The sequence below is a fragment of the Geospiza fortis genome, unplaced genomic scaffold, assembly GCF_000277835.1.
Source record: "Geospiza fortis unplaced genomic scaffold, GeoFor_1.0 scaffold282, whole genome shotgun sequence".
In the NCBI taxonomy this organism is placed as follows: domain Eukaryota; kingdom Metazoa; phylum Chordata; class Aves; order Passeriformes; family Thraupidae; genus Geospiza; species Geospiza fortis.
In genome coordinates this window covers 1,030,751-1,051,120 of record NW_005054424.1, presented here as the reverse complement: position 1 = coordinate 1,051,120, position 20,370 = coordinate 1,030,751, and the positions used below count along the sequence as shown (strand labels likewise).

Genomic DNA, 20,370 nt, shown 5'->3' with positions numbered 1-20,370 from the left:
ATGTTCCCTGTTTCAGGGTATGGGGTGAATAGGATGAATCACCTCATGGTGAAGTGGAAGCCAAACCAGGTAATTCCCACTCTAAAATTGCTCTGTTTTCCTTTATTGGCCACAGAGGAAGCTTATGATGAGTGGGTGGTTTGTGGAAGTCCATGAAAAGCTGCTCAGAGGCTGGTTAAGGTGAATCCCACCTGTACTATATGCTGGAAATGATGGGAGCAACACATTCCTGTATCTTTTTGAAGTGTGACGAAAGCTACTGCAGGAAAACTCTGGGGCAGTGCAATGTAATATTAACAGAATATCAGCCAAATAGCCCAAACCTTACAAAGTCTGAACTCCCAGACTGGTCAGCCACATTGAGTCTTTTACCTGTACTGCTGATTTACCTGCATGTGAGGGGTTAACTGGTGCACTCTCAAGGGGAGAAATTAATTTTTGACTAAAGAAGAATTTGTCCGAGGACTCAGTTGTTTCAAGCACACATAAAACCAGCCTAACTGCTACCCCTCCCTGTGGCTGTGCAGTTCTTTGCTCAGCATCCAAAACCAGGAATACCAGTCCCACCAGCACTTGTTTCTGCAGCTGTGTGCACCTGTGCAGTGTGAGACCAGAGCAGCACTGCCTGCATGAATGAATGATGCACAACTGGTGGCTTTGGTTTCATCTAGAAGACTCACAATGCTCCAGTATTTATACAGTTAAACACATTTCTCTTTTTGTCCTCCATCTGATGTTACCAGTTTTCAGAAAGCTGTCTTGGAGATGAAAGACCTCCTAAATTACACCAACAGGAAAATAGCTGTAATGGTGCATATATTTTGCTTCCAAGATGAAAGTCACCTTCTTACACTGAGAAAGGCACAGATATTAAAACATGCAACTACATAAACAAGGTTAAAGAATGTAAAATGTGATTATTCTGACGGGAAGGAAGCAAGCCAGACCAGGACCACTTTAGGTTTCTGTTTACATTTTTCTAGTGATTTCCAGGTAAGTGGAAAGCATATTTTAAGTCTTCTTCAAAACAAGTGAAATTTCAACACATAACACAGGACCATAGAAACTGCCATGCCAGGGCTGCCTAAACCCATAGACTGCTCTGACAGCTACCAGTCAGTATTTAATGGGAAGATCCAAAACCTTCATATCATGGGCCGTGCTTATGAGAAAATGAATTCCTATACCCCAGGAAAAAGACCCTTTATTGAATGCTGTGTTTGTGTGGCAACTTTATACTTTATTCCTCTTAAGCTTATTTAATGTAACAGTGAGAAGTTACCATTACCTGTTCAAATACTCCTATGAACTTCTTCTATTTAAAAACTACAAATCCTTGGCCATTTTGTGATGGTCTGATCCACCTGCCTTCCCCAAAACATTCTCCTGCCTTTAATTTTCCTGAAGGCAGGTTCCATTTAATCTCTTTGTTAACTTGTACACTCTGTGACACAGGCTCTAGGTGATCTTTTTCCACTTCCTGGCAGTACAAGGAGGGTCCCTGTAACTTTGTGATTCTTTGCTTCATTTTTGGCCTGTCTCAGTCAAAATCCTGCAAGGTGCAGTACTAAGGGCCACACACCTGAGCCAGAGCTGGCTGCAACCTCTTTTCAGAGCAGATGAAATGTGCATATCCAAGCCACCAGCAGGGCATTTGTGCCCCTCCCTGTGAGCCTCTGTTCCCACCTTGGATAGTCAGACCCCCCCTCCCTCCAGCAGGAGACATTGGCACCCCTCCCACCCCCCAAATAAAAGCAAAGCACCAGCTGTTAATGCTGTATTCACAATACAATACTCCACAGACAACGTGACTTTATTCACAAATATGATCTTTACAGAGGTAGAACAAAATACTTTGTATAATCTTTTTTTTTTTAACTATATACATATAAAGAATATAATAGAGTGACGAGAAAAAAAAGGTTGTAAACAAAACAATATTATGCCATCAAATACAGTACAAACAGCATGCATGAACAGCTTCAAATGAAATCTTGCTGGTGTAACTATTTTTTTTTCTCATGTGGTAAATGAAAAGTAGTAAAGAGTCATGCTCTAATTGGATTGAGTATGCCACAGCTCTGCAATTTTGTTTTAATTATTTTTTTTCTTTTACAATAAACCAACAGGATCACTTTCTTTTCACTGTGGTGGGGAATGCTTTTGTAATGCCCAATGTAATATTAACAGAAAAATATAATAATCAAATCTACAAAGTGTATTCTCATTTAAAAAGCAAAACCATAGAAACTGTACAATTTTAAAAAGCGAATTATCTCAAATGCTTCTTAAGAGAATTTTCTAAAGAAAGAATAAAATATGCAGAATAAAAATGAGGAGAGCTATTGTTCTGTAACAAAGCTAATCAAATACTTGTTTTCTGTTCCAATAAACAGTTTTTTTAATTAATGACTATTCTGGAAATTATGAAGTGGGCCAGGTTTTATTAATGTTCCACTTGACTAATAAAGCATGAACTCCTTACAGGTACTATAGCTGTCATTCCCCTGGGAATGGATGGGGATTGGTTCTGCATGCATGCTGGAGACAGGGACAAGGTTTAGTCATGGGTATAGATTCTAAAAATATTTTGAAATGTGTTAAACATTTAGTAGCTTCTATAAAAATAATCTGGCTTGTTTTGCTACTGGATTGAGATTTGGATTTGTGATTTTCTGCTGAAATTCATTCCTGGCCAAGGACTTCCACTGGGATGGGAGTTACCTGGGCTGCAGCAGGTCCCACGACAGTGGCCAACAGCAATGGTTACAGGTCACACCTGAAGCCAACAGCAAACCCCACACTGTTGTTCAGCCCTGTGCCTCAGGCTGAACTTCAAGGATCTGGGATTTGGGGAATGGTGCTGTCCTGCCTCTCCATTCCTCTAAGTCCCAGCTCGTGTCATGGCAAGGGCAAAGGCTGGAGGGAGCAACTGTGCTTTTACTCCTGTGAAATATCAACTCTGGTATCATCCACCTTTCTGTCCCTCCTGTCTGGACACACTGACTGCATCAGCAGGAGCCTGGTCAGGTCCCTGCCCTGCTCAGGGACAGCAGCTTTGTGTGCTGCCTGTGGGAAAACGGGGATTTTTCTTTCCGGCGAGGAGCAGTGGGGCTAAATTGCCCTCCTGCAGGTCACCCCCTAAAATATCATGTAAAGGTTCAAGCACACAAACAGAACCTGTACACTCCATTTGTCTCGAATGTAAATGTGTCCAATATTAAACACATGCTGTTTGTGGCCAAGTCAGGCACCAGCCCCAGCTTCAATGGCAATGAGTTTACTAAAGATCAGCAGAAAACTGAACAGAGGAGGATGATGGGTCTCATTTGACTTTGAGCTCTCAGGTGATCCTGGTCTTCAGGCAGAAGCTCAGCTCAACCTGACAGTGACCATGGGGCGCATCCCATGTCTAGTGCAAATGATTGGGGGTTGGCCTGAATAACATCCTTCACCAGATCACAAGGATTAAGTTAACTGCAGTGAAAATAAATACCTGCCCTGCATGGCAAATCCATCTCTGTGGCTTCATCCATGGCTTTGGCATCTTCCTGCGAAATGGATAGTCAGATCCCTCTAGATTGCCCTGGTGCACCTGAAACCTGCGCTTCACCAATTGACCCTGCAGCAGATTATCACTCCCAGAAGCAGGGTATTTATTGAGAGGTGTGAACACTGTGCTATGCACAGATGAAATATTCTGTGTGGTTGTTTACAGTCAACAGAATAAGCCTTGCACCTCTTTGTGGAAGAACTGTACAAAACATGGCTGAAATAACAGGATTGTCGATGACAGTCAGTGGGAGATACTCTAACCCTCTGAGTAAAACTGCATCTTTCTGTTGTGTAAACTGCTCTACAAGGATGAGCAAAACAATACATTCCTGCCCCATTAGCCTTGGGGAAGATTAATGCCCTCTAATCTACGCTAAATAAACTCTGAAGCATGAAGTCCCACACTCAGCTGCTTGTGAATTAATAGGGATCGCCCTGAAACTGCTATTATGAAATGCAAATATTTGCAAAAGAACAATTAAAAAATATTCCTGAAGTGCAACGAAAGGCTCGTCAGTCACTTTGGTGGTATGCACAGGGACAGTCAGGAGGCAAACACTAATGAATCCCAGGGCAGACATCTGTGGTAAAACCCCATTAGCCCACTGGCAATGGGTGATGGCACAGCATCTAACACTGGAAAATAATTCCACCCAGTAATCAGAGAGAGGGCTTGGCTTAGGATGCCCCAGTTTTGATTCTTTGGACAGTTTGTTTGCATACACCTGTATTTTCAGAAAGCTGTAGTACGTGGCTCACAGTAAATCTACTTCAAACACTTGCTGATATAGCTCAAACTGATCTCATCTGCCCTGATCTGAAATTTTGTGTTAGCTAAAGTAATAAAAGAATCCCGGTAAACCTAAATTATCAAATGAAAAAGGCAATTTTCTCATTTATACTCCATTAGTTTTTTTAGTTATTGCTAGGAAAGCTCTAAAATGCTTAGGCCATAAAATAAACATGTGGCTTAATGTACAGTATGTGTACTTAAGAGGATGATGGCATCTGCAGTAACTGCTCTGCACTGCTGTAGTAATGGGATGCACAAATTAAGCAACAGCATATATCAAGTAAAGCATACAAAAATGGCCTTCTGCTTTTTTTTGTTTTGTTTTTTTTTTTTTTTTTTAGGACCTCTTTAATTGCTAAAAAGAAGAAATCACCAATATCCACACCTACAAGACAAAATTGCAACATGGTTGATTTTTGATTGATGCTCATCACCTCTGTGCCAGCAAAACTGTGTGATACTGTTATTTTTAACATTTCACTGATTAGAAGTTTATGAAAGCTCCCCTTCCCAAATTGAATTATATATTTTCCAGTGTTGAAGTTAAACAATTAGCCTAATATGGTCTCAAGCACACAATACTCATAAGATTTTGGGAAAAAAGCACCCCAGATTCTTACATCATGGAGATGTAGGATAGCAGATGAAAAAGCATCCACATATTCACTTTTGAAAATGAAATTAATAGCCTAGATCACTTAGGTACCTTCAATAATTTTACACTCAGGCCCTTCATTCAAACATATCAGAGTACTTTCTATCAATAATGTAAATTCCTTTAGAAGAGTGCCACAACTGAACCTGTAAAATCACAGAAGCAAGATTGCATATCCAAACCATTTACAGACATATTTTAGCATTACTTTGCAACAGTAGGCATTAGGCTTTTGAGAACACATGAATCTCTGAAATTCAATCTTTGTGCTGCTTTACCCCTTCATGCTCAGTTCAAATAGGTGTCCTGCAGAACAAGGAGTGAGCAAAGCCTCTGCAGAGAGCTGCAACAAATGCCTGGATCAGACAAACTTGATGAGAGTCACAAAATGCAGATTGGAGATTTCTTCTTCAGCCAGGCTTTTACAGAAATACAGTTTCCTGGCTAAAAAGGATGGCACAGTGGAGCTTTACAGAGGGAAATGCAAAGGTATAAAGAGGAGAATCCCATTTTCTTCCTCAGTAATCCCATAAAACCAACAATCTCTTTCCATAACAGCTCCAGACAATTACCTGACTGCTGACAGGACCCTTCTCATCACTTGAGGGGAGCCTATGCTCTCCTTTTCTGCGCTGTCAGTGCCAGGTACATGGTCAGAGTTGTGCTCATTATCCCCTGGCTTTCCATAAATGTGACCAACATGTTTTCTCCCCAGTTGCAACAACCATGCAAGCCTCTTTTACTCATAGTTCAGACTTTCTTCCTCTCATGGCACAAAGCTGAAAAGTAAACAACAGTTAAGAAAACATTTGCTTGCCAAAGCCTGGCATGAGAAGGTGCAAGCTCTCCTTGCCAGAGCCTGGACCTGTGTTTGCTCACACCCACAGCACTGTTTCATGCTCCAGCTTGGCACTGTATGGGAACAATCACCATCCTCTTTAGGCCCCCACTCTTATTCAGCCTTTGAGAAGCTACAAAATATAACAGAACACTGTTTTCTGAGACTATATTGACTGCACTAATTACCCACAATATTGTATATTTGCTATTAAGAACGTGAATGTGTGCTTTCAAAGTGTGACATTCAGGGCTTCGAGGATGTAGGAGGAATTAGATGGATTGTTCTGTCACTTAATCCGAGGCTTTGATGTACTTTTAAAAATTTGTTTAAACCTCCAAAAAAAACCAGAATACACATTTTAACTGTTGAACTTTTACCAGCTAAAGCAGTTTGTAAGGACCCTATCACTATGTGGTTACAACAGAAGATACACAGTTAAGGTCAGGTCGCGGTTTCCAAGAACATTCACAGGGACTGAGGATGAGGAAAACGAGGGATGGATTCTGCAGGAACCTTCAGGAGACTGAGCTGCTCACTGGGGAAGGGCCTTGAGTATTGCATTCACTTCCTCTGCCACCGCTGTCAGAGCAAACTCAAACTGCTCCTGCGGAGAGAACAAACGCACACCCTGAATAATAAAACAAAACACTTCCCAGAAAGCCTGGTGCTCTGTTCTGCAGCTGAACCTCCTCAAGACATTGTTAAAAATATGAATATGCAGGATGAACTGTACACTGCAATGGAAAGGAACAAAATGTTCTTGGATTATTGATGTCATATAACATGTTTGACAGCATCTTGAAGCTGGCGTCATTTTAATGGAGAAAATTGTTAGTGGCAGAACCCAAGTCATTGGGACACAATGATATATTGCCATTGCATGGTCAGAAGGGTTTGGGAGTAGCTGATCATCAGCCACTTCCTTCTGACACAGAGATGGGACCCCAGACCATTATTGAAATATGAAGTGAGATGCTGTAAAGCACAGACTTTGGCTTTTCTCAGGACTGTTTCTAGTTGAAAGAATCTAAAATAAATATCTCCTCCCCTGATATCAATTGGGTTTTGGCTTACCTGTCATTGATCTTTTTAAACCTCTCTTTTTAATGTCCTTTCCACACTCACAAATTACTCAATGTTGTTAAGACCGTTCCTACATAAGACATATTTGGGAAGGCTTTTCTCTGCTATTAATTTACTGTAACCTCAACACCAAAATGATTTGCCAGCTTCTGTGCTGGGTTGGCAGAGCTGTGAAGGACACAGCCATGAATGGCTACTTCTTCAGAGTGCAACCCTATCACACTCCTGGATTGTGTAGTCCTACAGAAGGACAAAGCAGTTTTAAATCCTCAAGGTTAACAGGTGTTATATTTTCCAAGCAAGTGATTTTTTTCTCCATAATTTAGCTTACTGAAATAACTGACTGGCTGATTTGGAGTTTGAAACTTTCCAGTGGAAAGTTCTCTCAAAATACAGGCAAATCAAAGACATTTGATAAGGACTGTGGAGAAATTCCTGGATATTCTGGAAGTACTCCAGAGGTTTAAGCCAGCTGGGGTCAAGAGCTGCTGAGGAATCAACTCTGAGGATGCAGGTTTGAGATGCACCCTGCAAAGCATCCCAAGATCACTGCAGGGATACTGGCTGTGTCTCCCATTAGAAAACTGGAGGTCTGTACCTCTGGCATCTCACTTGGTGCTGCCAGGGGCTGTGTGGGATGGTTACAGAACACAGCCACCTCCAAAAGTGATCGCTGAGCCAATAACATTAATTTTCCACAGTGTTTCATTTTACTGCAGAAATGTACAGGGAGGATGAAAGAACAAACTACAGATGTACAACTCAAAGCACAGAAAGGCAGCTGACTCTTAATTCCTGCAATCCAGTGCCAGTCTTCTCTGCCTTGTCTTACCCAACTGCAGTCAGCTCCCATGTGGAGATGCTTCAGAGAAGCAATGATGGGCACAGTGCCAGAGCAGAAAAAGCAGAATAAAACTCAGAATAATTTCTCAGCGACACTGCCATTCAAGAATTTTGCTGTCTGCTTGGTGCTGTCAAAGTGGCATCCATGTACACTTGCTGGACTGCAGCCAACAGCTTTTAATCAGACATCAATTCACCCTAAAGAGTAGGACTCATCCTCAGTAGGCACTGAAAATGGTGTGCATGATTGCCTAAGGCTCCCTGCACTGTCTAAGGGCTCTGCAATTAAAGGAAACACTGGGAATGCTGGGGGCCATCCAGGAGCATCAGTTGTATTTTAACTGGAGCACAATGAGTGTGAGAGAAGCTGGAGAGCAGCAGGGTCAGAGAGGGCAAATATGGGCCATTATGGGGCAGAACCAAACTGGGTGCTTGTAGCAGCTCAAAAAGCCTGAGGAAGAGTGTCTGCCTCACCCAGGGACTGAGCAACAGGCAGTGTGACCTTAATGACTGAGGCAAAACAATTCACAGAGCATATGTGCACACCCAGAGCTCAGAACTGACTGCAGTACTGGGACAGGACAGCACACACGAGATGTGTGGGGACATGGCCAGTCAGGGATGGCCAGCTGAGCTCTTCCCCTCCATCCTTCTGCACAACACACCCAGGTGAAAGGCAGGGAGTGCAGCTTCCACTGCATCACCACCCTCCCAGGAAAAGCCTTCCCACACCTTCCACACTTTTCCATGAGGACAACTGCAATAAGAGCAAATTAATGTCAGTAATTTTTAAAGGAGATCAGTTTGTTGTTTTGTACAGCTACACTGCCATTCACATATCCTATTTGCATATACAAGACTGCCTGGAGATGAATTTTAACATCTAGCTTTGCCTAGAAAACAGAGCTGGGCAGACATTCTGTGGTGTCACTTCACCTATAATGCAGAGGTGACAAGAATATACTTAATAAATAGAATGTACTTAATAAAAAGTATATTCTAAAAATTCTGTTCTAAAAATAGAATATACTTAATAAAAAGTAACTATGGCTATGTTTCATTAAGTCTACAGATAAAAATTCCCAGGAAAACAAAGTGAGTTCATGTAGCATATATAACACAGTAAGGAATTTATCTACTATTATAGATTGTGAGAGGATAGAGGAGACAGGAAAAATAAGAAATATGTATTTTTCCCATCACAGAGAATACACTTCCTCCTTCATTGCTTTTTCCTCTCATATGTGACATATCAATTCTATTTTACAATTCCTCTGGAAAAAAAAATCCAACAAATCCACAAACCCTCCATTATGCTTCTCAGAAATGCAGAATGTGGTTATGATAATTTCATTACAATTTATTATATACAGTGCTTCTGAATTAAAGATCCTTTCCAGAAGACAAAATGTTGCAAACAAATCTTTCCCATGCCTGTTGGAAAGGTGGAGCGCTGCCTGCTGGAAACAAAATAACATTGCTGAAGGAAGTTGGTGTTTATTTTGCCTTGGGATATTCTGTAATTGGCATTTCTAACCTGACTTTTAATCCATCGTTTTAAATTACTCCAAGAGTCTAATATTCCTCATTTGTATTCAGCTGGGAAAGCACAGGGGTTTGTTTAAATCCATCAGAAAAATTCTCTGGGGATCATGCATTGCTAGCATGTAACCAGATATTTATAATTTGCAAGACATTAGCTTGAATAAGTGATTTGGGTGGTTTTGAGAAAATGACAATGATGGAAGAAGGAGCAAGAGGAGAGATAAGCAATATCCTGAGAAAATTTTTCATCCTGGATGAAAACACAGGGTACATTTGTTTTCTGAAGCTCTTCCAGACAAATGTTTGGAGGGAAAAACCATGTCTTGAGGGAGATTTTCATGGAATTCAGGTAACTATTGCTGAGCTAAGTAGGAGAAGTTGTTCACATAACCTCATTCTTTGCTTCTGGAGTGATGTTTTTCCTTCTGTTGAAGACAACAAGCCATAATTTCTCTGCCCTGAAAAGGAAACTGGAATCTGAGCTCTATGTTGCCACAGAGCTGCTACATATTTTGAATGCATTTGCAGAGTAGTCCAGGATTTGCATCTTACCTCAGAGTAAATATACATGACATTGGATACTGTGTGCTATTTGCCTTTTGTTCCAGTGGGAATAATCAAAGCAGAAGAAAGACTTGTGCAATTTTATGTCTTCCTTGCAGATAAAGATTAGTTAGTTTTGATTGGCTCATCTTTATTTTTCATGCATTTACTTAATTGGTAAATAATAATTAACATTCCCCAAGCTGTTCTTCAGCAGTGTTTTCCCCTAATATTAGTGGGAAATAACATAATTGGGAAGACATTCAGGAAAAATGATGAACCAATGATTCCTGCAACACATATTTATTTCACCTTTGCCCCTCAGCAATTTCAACTCCCTAAACACTGCAGAATTTCCTATCAGTTCCAGCCTGGCCAAGACACAGTGCTGTCACATTGCTCTTGTTGCTCAGTTTGGGACTATAACTATAATTTTATATTTTATAAGGCCATAAACTGATTTATTTCACCTTCATACCATGAAAGAATTTTTTTATTGTCATATTTGCAGCTCTTAACTTGCAGCACATCTCCCACAATATCATTCCATACATCACTGGAATTGTTAATAACAGAAAGCTTCATTTCTAATTTAAGGGACTAAAATTGCACCATCAGCTACTATGTTTAAAAGTTTTACATTGTAGAAAAATGTCAAAACTATTACAACTGACAGGAATCTGAGAGTAAGGCATTCATCTCACCAAAGTGTAAAAATATAGTTGCCATGTTACATCCATAAAGGCTGATGCAAGCTCCTTCATTCAAAGATACTAAAAATTACTTGATTCCCTGCAAAACTTTATTTCCTTTAATTCAAAACTTCTGAGTTTTTTTTCAGAGGAAAATATCAAATGCAGCAGTTACATTCTCTTTAATGAGTAGAAGTGTAAAAAAAATTACAAGCACAGTTAAGCACAGATATTCTAAGAAAATAATCCATAGTTCAGGATGAAAGCAAGAACATTCTTTCAAATGCACATTTTCTTTAGCAGGCTATAGACTGTTGTCTTGGCTGTCCTTCATATATGGTAATCAAGATAGATGCTGGAGATGTTGCAAGAAAGAACAGTAAACACCAAAGAAAGTAACCTAGATAAATCTTCAGCATAAATAAACCTCAGTTGGGAGGGAGCCAAACAGAGTAATCAGCAAGCGACCTGCGTTAAATTAGGTCATACCCTTTCTCTTCTGTCATGAAAACAACTACTGTGAAAGACCTTTAATGTATTTAAAATCCCAGTGGATTTATTGACAGTACCTTTGTCTGGACCATGCCTGGTCTCTGGTCCCTCAAGTGCTCCAGGGTAGCAGCAATATCAATCTCTTTAGCACCTGCAACAAACCACAAATTGGGCTGAGTTCAGAGCACAAGATAATCCATGCTGCATCTGTCAATCTCTTGCTATCGGGTTCCCTTTGGGCTAACAGTCCAATTGAAAATTATTACATCCATCTCTCAGCAGACTTGGCAGGCAGCTGCAATTTTTGTCTTCATATAGAAAAATAAGAGGTTGGGGCACCTTTTACTAACATTAATTCAAGAGAAGCCACAGAAAAACAAATTCTTAAAAATGTCTCTGCACCAGAGCAGAATATATTTTGTGGAACCTGAGGGTCTGTCATGGCAATGCCACTGAGCATCCCCTTTGTCACTTCTAAGAGTATGCACTGAATTAAGGGCCTGAACCACATAAAGATTAATGCTGTAAAAACAAGATTTAGGTGACCTTTTGTCACCTGCAGCTGACATCCAGAAAACCTGTCTGTGGCCTCCTAGTTCAGGACCTGTCAGACCACCTTGCTGTGTGGTCACTGTTTCACCTGGCCAGTCTGTGGCATTTTCTTTAGGTTCCTCTCTGGGTGTCTGGACACAGCTGCCCTGCAGCCATGGGTAGCAGCAGGGCAGGTGAAACAGGCACAGACAGCCTGGCTGGGACTGGCTCCCTGCCCCACACACATGGAGGAGCTTCCTTTCAATACATGAACTATGGAGATCAAAGCAAGTCCTTGAGCCCCTTCCCTTTCTTATAATCCACAAAGATTAGAGAACTGAAGGGGACAGGGAGATGCTGATTTCCTCCTCGATTTCCTCCAGTGACTGGTATTTCAAGACCACCCTTCTCATTTTCCTTAAGTGCCTAATCTGATGTTTTAGGAAGGGATTGAGTGGGAATCAGGATTTTGGTCCTTCCTGTATGAGCTTCAAGAATAGAAGCCTGGCTGGAAATCCTTTGAGGTGAAAAGTTCACATGCAGAATTTGGCTTTCTTATATCTGCTCCCTTCTACATCTTGCAAGAACATCTCATGGTACCAAAGCACCAGGCAGATGGGCAGAAGGTCATCCTAATGCACGTGTAACCACCCCATCCCTGCTCTCCTGTGCCCTACTGCCCTGGGTGGCTGTTCATTCTCCTAGGGCTGATGTGGGCCCATAGCTACAGCAGCTTGGAAACGTGTTGACTGAAGGTCTCTCTTTTTTTGTACATTTACTTTTGTCATTGGATGGTTTATCAAGGGCAGGGATTGGCCACAATTCTGGAATCTCCTCTATATTAAGGGATACTCCGTGGTGTGCTCTGAAGATTTGTCAACTGCTTCCTGCTGCCTGGTCCTATAAATTTCCTCTGCCAATTTGGACTTCCTTCTGGAGGCATTTAAATATCCCCATATATTCACAGGGGCCTCAGTGGCCAACTTGTGGGCCATGCACCTAGAGCACTGCAATGTAACTTGTACATATCTAGAACACACACTTGTTGAGTTCCCAGAACTGGATTTGGAGAATTGGACCCAACACTTACCACTCCTCCTACAACTCTTATAATTTAAGGGCTGGTCTACCCATAGTTGGGTTCATATCAATGCAAACATCATGCACCTCCTCATTTACCCAACTCAACTTTATAGCTCAGCACCATCTTTTAAAAAAATTCAGAATAGCAATGAATAGTGAATGATTTAATTTGGTTTCCTTGATAAAAATTATGAAATTATATTTAAAAATAGCATCAACTCTACAAGAATAATTTATTTGGAATATGTTCTCCAAATAAATGAAAATATGTTCTTCAGCTGTATCAGAAATTGAATGAATTATTTCATTAAATATAATAGTGACAACTTGGAAATGGTGTCTTACAGACAGTTTTGCTAATTACCATGGGTTGGGACATTGCATGCCTTTTGCTCCACACCCCTCCCCAGGATCTACAGGGATGAGCTTTGAAAAAGAATAGAAGCTTTTATTTAAAAATTAAAAACCCCCAAATCTCCTTACAACAGAGCAAAGCAATACTTACATACTCTGTAAAGTCTGATAACACTGACAGTAATTATACCTTAAATCTGTTGCAGGTTTTGCAGTGGGAATTCATCTGGAAAGCATCACTAAAGGTACCCTCTTCACAAACCCTAACACTGGTGTAACACAGTAGCTCTCTTCAGTGTTTAATCTCACACACACATGCAATTTCGTGGGATTTTCCTTTTCCATCACTGCTGTGGAAGGAAGCAGAGCTATGTGAGTGCTGCACATGCTTTACAGCCTCACTTGCAGCCTCATTTGATTTCCAGGAAACAAAAACTTCCAGCAGCATCTTGGTTCAAAGTAAGAGAAATTCTCCTTTCAGAAATTAAGATCTGAGAAATATTTAAGACACTGCTATCCATGGACAAGGCTATCCACAGTTCTGAGCTTCCCAGGTGTGTGCTGCAAGGATGAACCCAGAGATCCTCCACTGCAGCTGGCAGGCTCAAGTACCCATGACTGTAACATCTCTGTCCCCCCACCACTGAAGGATGACCTTTATTTGAAAATACTCTACTCTCAGGACAAAAAGAGAAAAAGTTTATGACAAGACATTGTTATTACACTCTTTAATGGCCAGACAGGCTTCTGAGTTTACCTTTGAAAGAGTTAATTCCTCCATTTCTGTGATGCAGACTGCAGCATTTACTAGTGAACTGATGTTTGCTTTTTTATCATCATTAAGGGAATGACATGACTAATAGTATGAACAACACTTGATTAAAAAATCCTGATTTAGCAAAACACCAAAGCACATGCATGCACTGGAACATGAGAACAGTCCTAGTGGGCTGGTATGGTTAAGGGGAAGGTTGTTCTGAAGTGTTTTGTCAGTAAAGTCCCTAAAACATCAGTTTTTACTCACTAGTGTCCCTAGCCCATGTGTTGTGATCAGCAGCTCACCCAAAAGCATTTCAGATGTCCTCAGCCACAGGTAATTTTAAGGAAAAGCCAAGCAAATCAAGTGTCTTGCTGAGATGCCATTGGATTAGAGGCAATCCAAAGCAGAGACAGGGATTGGTTTGCGACACCATTTTTTCCACCTCTGAATGCCTTGGATACTATGGTGATGGGAAATATGTAAGTGCCTGGAGAGAATGATCAATGAAACTTAGGGCTGCAAAGACAGGACACTGTTTCAGAAGAAAAACACCTTGGAACAAGAAAATTCACAGGACAGGAGATGAAATCAATGGCATAGGAAAAAGCCAGCATGACTTATTCTCTCTCTGCATGTGTAAGCCTCTCTTCCTCCTCTGCATCTACATGTTCTGCATCTCTTCCCTTATTGTGGCTAAAACAAATGTGTTTAAATATACATTGCTAGTCCTCTATTAAATCTCATTTTGTGATGAGGGCTTTTTTCTATTTAAATTTAGGATACTCTGCTGCTGGATTATGTAAATTCAGCTCACTACCACTGGCATGTGCAATAGTCTGTAAAAAGTTTTCTGGTGACAGACACAGACAAAGGAAGAGATTTTCAAGGCACAAAGGGAGGTCTGAACCCAACCTGCCTTCACAGGTGAGAAGAGCTCACTGTTTAAGTGCAGCATGAACTTTCAACTCCCTTTGGAATTATTTTGCTGAAATCTGACACAAATTCAACACTTTCTTTGCCATGCTGAGGCTTCCTCTTTCATCTGGGAGTATGACAATGTGGCATTACATTCTACAGTACCCAATAACAATTTATTTATGCTTTTGAGCCGGTTCAGGTGACAAAAAATACAGCATATGCTACATGACATTGGGAAAGAGGAATATTGCATCTAAGGACACGAGGGTCAAATCATGCTCTTACTGAGATGGCTGCAAAATATCCACACACTGCTAAGGCATTTGAAACACTGCTTATCTGGAAAGCCCACATAAACTAAATTTGATGCAGTGGTTTAAAGCAAAAGCTAGAAGAGCTTGATTTACTGATTTCAAGGATATCCAATAATTCAAAGTGTTTTGCTTAGGCTTCTAAACTATTAAGTCCAGTAATAGATGCAGATGTCAATTTATTGTCATATAACAAATAATCTACAGGAAGGGTTAAAAATACTAGGCTGGAGAGCAAGTAACATTTAGAAAAGAAAACAAAATATGTCAAAAAGAAAGTATTTTCTATCTTTTCTTCCCACCAACATATATGTGTCTGCCACTGGTTTCAGAAGCTTAAAGAAAGGGATAAAAGAAGCATTTAAAAAATAAGGAATGGCCTTTTAACCTTTTGACTGTATTTTACTTTGCAAGGAATAAATTTAGGTTGTGTTTGTGACAGGCTTTTTCACAATGGATTTCATTGCTTGTTTTAAATGAACACACAAATGTGACTTGGTGTGAGACTGAGCTAATATTGTACCACCAGTATTGGGAAAAATGACTGTGCAATGTGCTATTTTTTTTAAACAGAACATACATTTGCAGTAATTCACTGTGAGCCAGATACTGCCAGCCTTCCCCTGCCCCTAGCAGCTCAGTGAGCTGGCTGAGTAAATACCTCTGAAAGCACTTCCACACCAGTGCAAGCCAGATTTTAACTTCAGTAATTAACTATCATCTTCCTAAAGGCTTGAAGCATTCACAGCGAGTGCACAACAACCCACATCAGGAACATTAACTGGATAAACTAGAAGAAAACAGGAGAAGATGCAAGCTGAATGATATTTTGCCCCCAGGGAGAGAAGAGGTTTCTGAAGTTTAGGGTCATATCCTCTGCAAGCCTTTCTCTCCCCGCAGGCATGAATGCTGGATGCACGCTGGCACTTAACAGCTGGTGCTCCTGATTAGCAGATCTCAAGGGGTTAAAGTGTTTGCCCTTAGATAGTTGTGTAAGTGGAGTATCCAGCATGTCATAAAAACATGGGTAAATTCCCCTTTTCTTTCTTTTCTATGCAATAAATAACGACCCAGCCTAATTCTGCTGCAATAGGCTCCATGAGGTGACCAGCAGCTCACAATATTTAAAATCACCCTGAATTACCTAATGTTAGTTTTATGACTATAAAAATGGAAGCTTCCCTCTCTTCTCATTCCCCTAGACATGGCAGGGGTCCTATTTTGCTAAGCACAAGACAGATGAGAAACACTCTGTGGAGGATGGTCCCTTCCACGTTGTAGCAGTACTGCTGTCACTGTGATGGCACAGGAATATGACAATGTTTGTCAAGAGGAATAACATCTTTAAATGGATCAGCTGGGAAGAAAAAATGAAGGCATGTCATTAAAAAGTTTTTTCAGGTTCAGCAAACTACAGTTTGTGCACTGAAAATGTGCTGTTTTTTTTTTTTTTCAGTTATAAGAACAATCACCATTTTTACATAAATGCATGAGAAGTTTTACCTTAATTAAGGCAATCTTTGAGATTTTTATGTAGTAGGCTTCAACATACACTGAAAGCAAAGTCAGATGTTCTATTTTATTCAGTACTAATGAAAAGTGCAGTGTAGATTCTGAGACTGATAGAATTTTATATTAAAGCTCTGTCTTAAAAGGAATATTTTAGATTCTAGATGCTCTGAATTTCCTGTGTATTTATAAAAATAAAATGATGTTTAAATACTTCATCAAAGCAGTTATTTGTGGGGGGTTTCCTTTTAAATAGCCCAAACTGAAGAATTTTCTTTGTGAATGTTTCACAAATACATTTTGCTCATAAATATTAAATTAAAAAGGATTTTTCTAGTTGGGAAAAGCTTCCAGATATACCTCAAAAAGATATGATTACAACTCTGTAGAATGGCTATAAATTTGTTACTGTGATTCCTAAAGGATGGCTTGGTCATTAGGGGCTATGTTTAGATAGATTTCAGTTCTTTTCAGAACTGAAATTTTGACTTCCTGCTAAATGATTTAGCCACTTGGGCTAAATCATTAAATTCACCCTAGGTCTCACACCATCATTTATAAAATGAATCCTTTTTTTCCCTACCTAATGAGTTGTTATGAAAGCAAATCCATTAATGATTATAAGGTACTTGGACACTAGAGAGGTGAAGACCTAGATAGATCCTCTTTTTTTTTTTTTCCAATACCTTTTGCACCTTTCTCAGCTCTCTTTCTGTTCTTCTTGACCATAAGGTGATCACAATACTGAATGTATGAGGTAGAAGTTGTGCTGAGCAGCTGTAAAGGGGGGGTTATTAGCACCTTTACCATTTCTCCTTCAGGAAATTATGATGATCAGTGTGGCAATAAGCATTTATCCCAACAGAAAAAAATGGAGTACTAAGAGCAATACAGAAATGACCTGTCAAACACCTTTCTTTTTGTGTTCAGAAAGTATTCAGCTTCATTCTACTCAGATATTACCTGCCTAATGCATCTTTTTATATTTATTACATTGTATAGATTTTGAATTAGGCCTTGAAGGGCAAAGGGACTTGTTAGCTAAGATTAAAAACTAGCTTGTTAAAATCTTGAAGGAACAGTCCCTACTACACTCCTTTATGCTGCTGTTGCTAGAAGCTGAAGAAGAGCCAATTAGTGTTTGCAGGATGCTGCTGATCACAGCCTTTAGCCTCGGATCCTGCACGGCTCAGTATTCCCAGGCAGCCGGATGATACACGCGTAATAATGTGAAACAGCGGAAATACACTTGAGAAAGAAAATAAGGGGAAACAACACAGTGCCAGTGAGGACACCAAGCTGTCTCATCACAGTGTGCCTGTGTTTAGGAAGAACACAAGTGTTTGTCATGTTTGGGTGATGGCTGCATGACTCATGTCTAACGTGGTGCGTCACGGTCAGAGCAAACGCGCGCAGCAGTTTTAGGCTGCCTTTCCTCCCTCCCCATCTGAAGACTGACAAAGAGGCTTTCTTTGGCACTGCATTTTCTGGCCCTTTTCTGCATTCAGCTTTGCCACAGCAAGGGGACAGTGAACTATGGAGAGCAAGGGACAGAGAGTAAATAGATCCAGTTCTGTCAGGCACCTAACACACAAACATACCCATCTACACTTCTGTCTGCCATAGTGTATAGAGACACAAGTGGGCTCTCTGGGGAGTCAGGAGGGTAAATCAGCACTCATGGACTATTACACTGTCACAGCCATGCTGTTTCCAATGTCTAATGTAGCTGGACATAGCACAGATACGCTGAAGATTTGCAAATCTCCTAAAGCCCTACATGCCTCCAGCTTCCCACTGAGAGCTTCTAAAGGAAGGCTCATGTAGCTGCCCCAGCAAGTGTTTGCCCCATTGAGTACTTAATGTTGCAGCAAAACATTTAATCACACCATATGAGGGGCAAACTCAATCTGATTAAAGAGAAAAGGGTCATAACTAGGGGGAGTGTAACACCACTTCTTCACTGACCATTAGTTTTAATAGCAAACCGGTAATATTTACTAACTAGCTTAGTCTCAAAGGCCCAACCTCATCTCATCTACTCCAGCCATCCTTGAAGTTGGAATTGGAGTTAGTCATCTCCTCTCTCAACAGCTGAGAGAAAGAGGGTAAGCTCTGATGGGCAATTCATTTGCCTGAGAATTATCCTCCAGAGGTGTGTATCGTTCTCCTTGATGACTGAGGAGACCCAGACAACTAGGTTAGGTGAGATGCTTAACACTGGATGTTTTATGTGCCTAAAGTTAGCTGGAATGAACCTGGGCTGAAAAGAGCTGAGTTTCTGCTCTTCACTTCTGGCCTCACAAAAATGCTAGAAACTGCTAAAGCTTACGGTGTTTGAGATCTATGCTTTGTATCTGCAGCCTTCCCTATTTCCCTTACCTCCACATTGGTGATTTTGAGGGAAATGACAGAAGAAAGGCAACATGGAACCACAATGTTAAAAAGATAAACCAGCAGTACAGTGTAGTGAAGGCCATGGAAGTGAAAAATGTGTCCTATGAGTAACTGCTGTTTGTAAAGTGCTCTGCTGCAAAGAAACAAGAGTATTTTCTTCCTTCAACTTGCATTCTCTAAGTGCCCACTAAATAAAAATGCTTGTAAGTATTAGAGATAAAAAAGAGGACTGACCATCAGCAGAAACTACAAAAATAAAAGCAATTTTCATTTGTAGCTATCCAGATGTCTGCTGCTGTAGCTCTGCTCTTGGTCAGGAGGATCATTTGACACTTTTCACGGAAAGAGAAAAGCATCAGCAAAATCCTAGTGAGGGGTACAGTTTTAAAGATAACAAAAAAGACTAATGTATTCAGGTTGGCATTTTCATTATAAGCTTTATTCACTCTCTGAGATGAACAAAATCTGTGTGCATGTGTGTGTAGCTAGGGATGGACCCAGCCTATGCCTGAGTCAATGAACTGCCTGTAATTTCAGATAAAATACTTAAGTGCTTCTATGCACCTAACAACCCAAATTAAAAATCATTACCTTTATTAAAAAGAAAACCAAACCAAAACAACTTCAACAAAAGTACCCAATGGGTAAAGCAAGCATGTAAGTGGAGAAGGGAGTGCTTAAAGTAATAAAAGTGAAGTAATTAAAATTATTGTGACAGTCATGCACACACAGAGTATACATTACATATATGCATTACATAATGTGTTACTGTTTACACATTTTGTATTAATACTTTAAGACTGCATGTAATAAATGTACAAATGTGATATGGCTTTGTCAATACACAATCCAAAGGAAGGTGACACTGCAAATGGAAGACACAGGCACAATCTAATATTTTAAAAAATTATACAGGAAGATAATGCTTCTAAGTTTTACACTGATTTTAACAGCCTTGCAGGGATAGAAATTCACTGCTGACATGTCAGTTTTTAAGTTAATATCCTTTGTCAATGCAGAAAAAAACATGCAGAACCACTCACTGTAACCGAATGCAAATGGATGCTAATTTGAGGACCAATCCTTCCTCACTTCCACCGTGTGTGAGAATTGTCACATCACATTCTATACACGATAGGAATTGCTTCTCTTTTACAATTAGATTTCCTCCACCCTTCCCAGAAGTTAAAAGTAAAATGAATATGCCTAAATTACTACATAAGAACTGCTATAGAAATGGATGCTAATGAGTTTTATTCCATATGGGGTAAAATATCCCATAATCACCTATTGTCACTGTAGAAAATACCAATGCATGTATCTAAATTCAACTTACATGTGCATGTGCAGACACACACATATACACAAAGCACATATAGAGCAAGTATTGTGAATGTGCTGTTACTTCCTGCTAATAGATGTTGCCCAGGATCAGCTCCCATGGAGTTTTACACAATTTGCTGCT

At 40.2% G+C, this 20,370-nt stretch overlaps 1 protein-coding gene across 1 annotated transcript in view; it reads right to left on the bottom strand.

Moving 5' to 3' along the window:
* Positions 1-1,773: 1,773 nt before the first annotated feature.
* Positions 1,774-20,370, bottom strand: part of LOC102040509 (protein tyrosine phosphatase receptor type N2) — a gene marked incomplete at its 5' end in the record, with an annotated part of 106,774 nt that continues 88,177 nt past the window's right edge. The window contains 2 exons of the mRNA XM_031061728.1: positions 1,774-6,448; positions 11,120-11,193. Of these exons, the coding sequence (XP_030917588.1) occupies positions 6,377-6,448; positions 11,120-11,193 (146 nt within the window). The remainder of the gene's footprint in view (positions 6,449-11,119; positions 11,194-20,370) is intronic.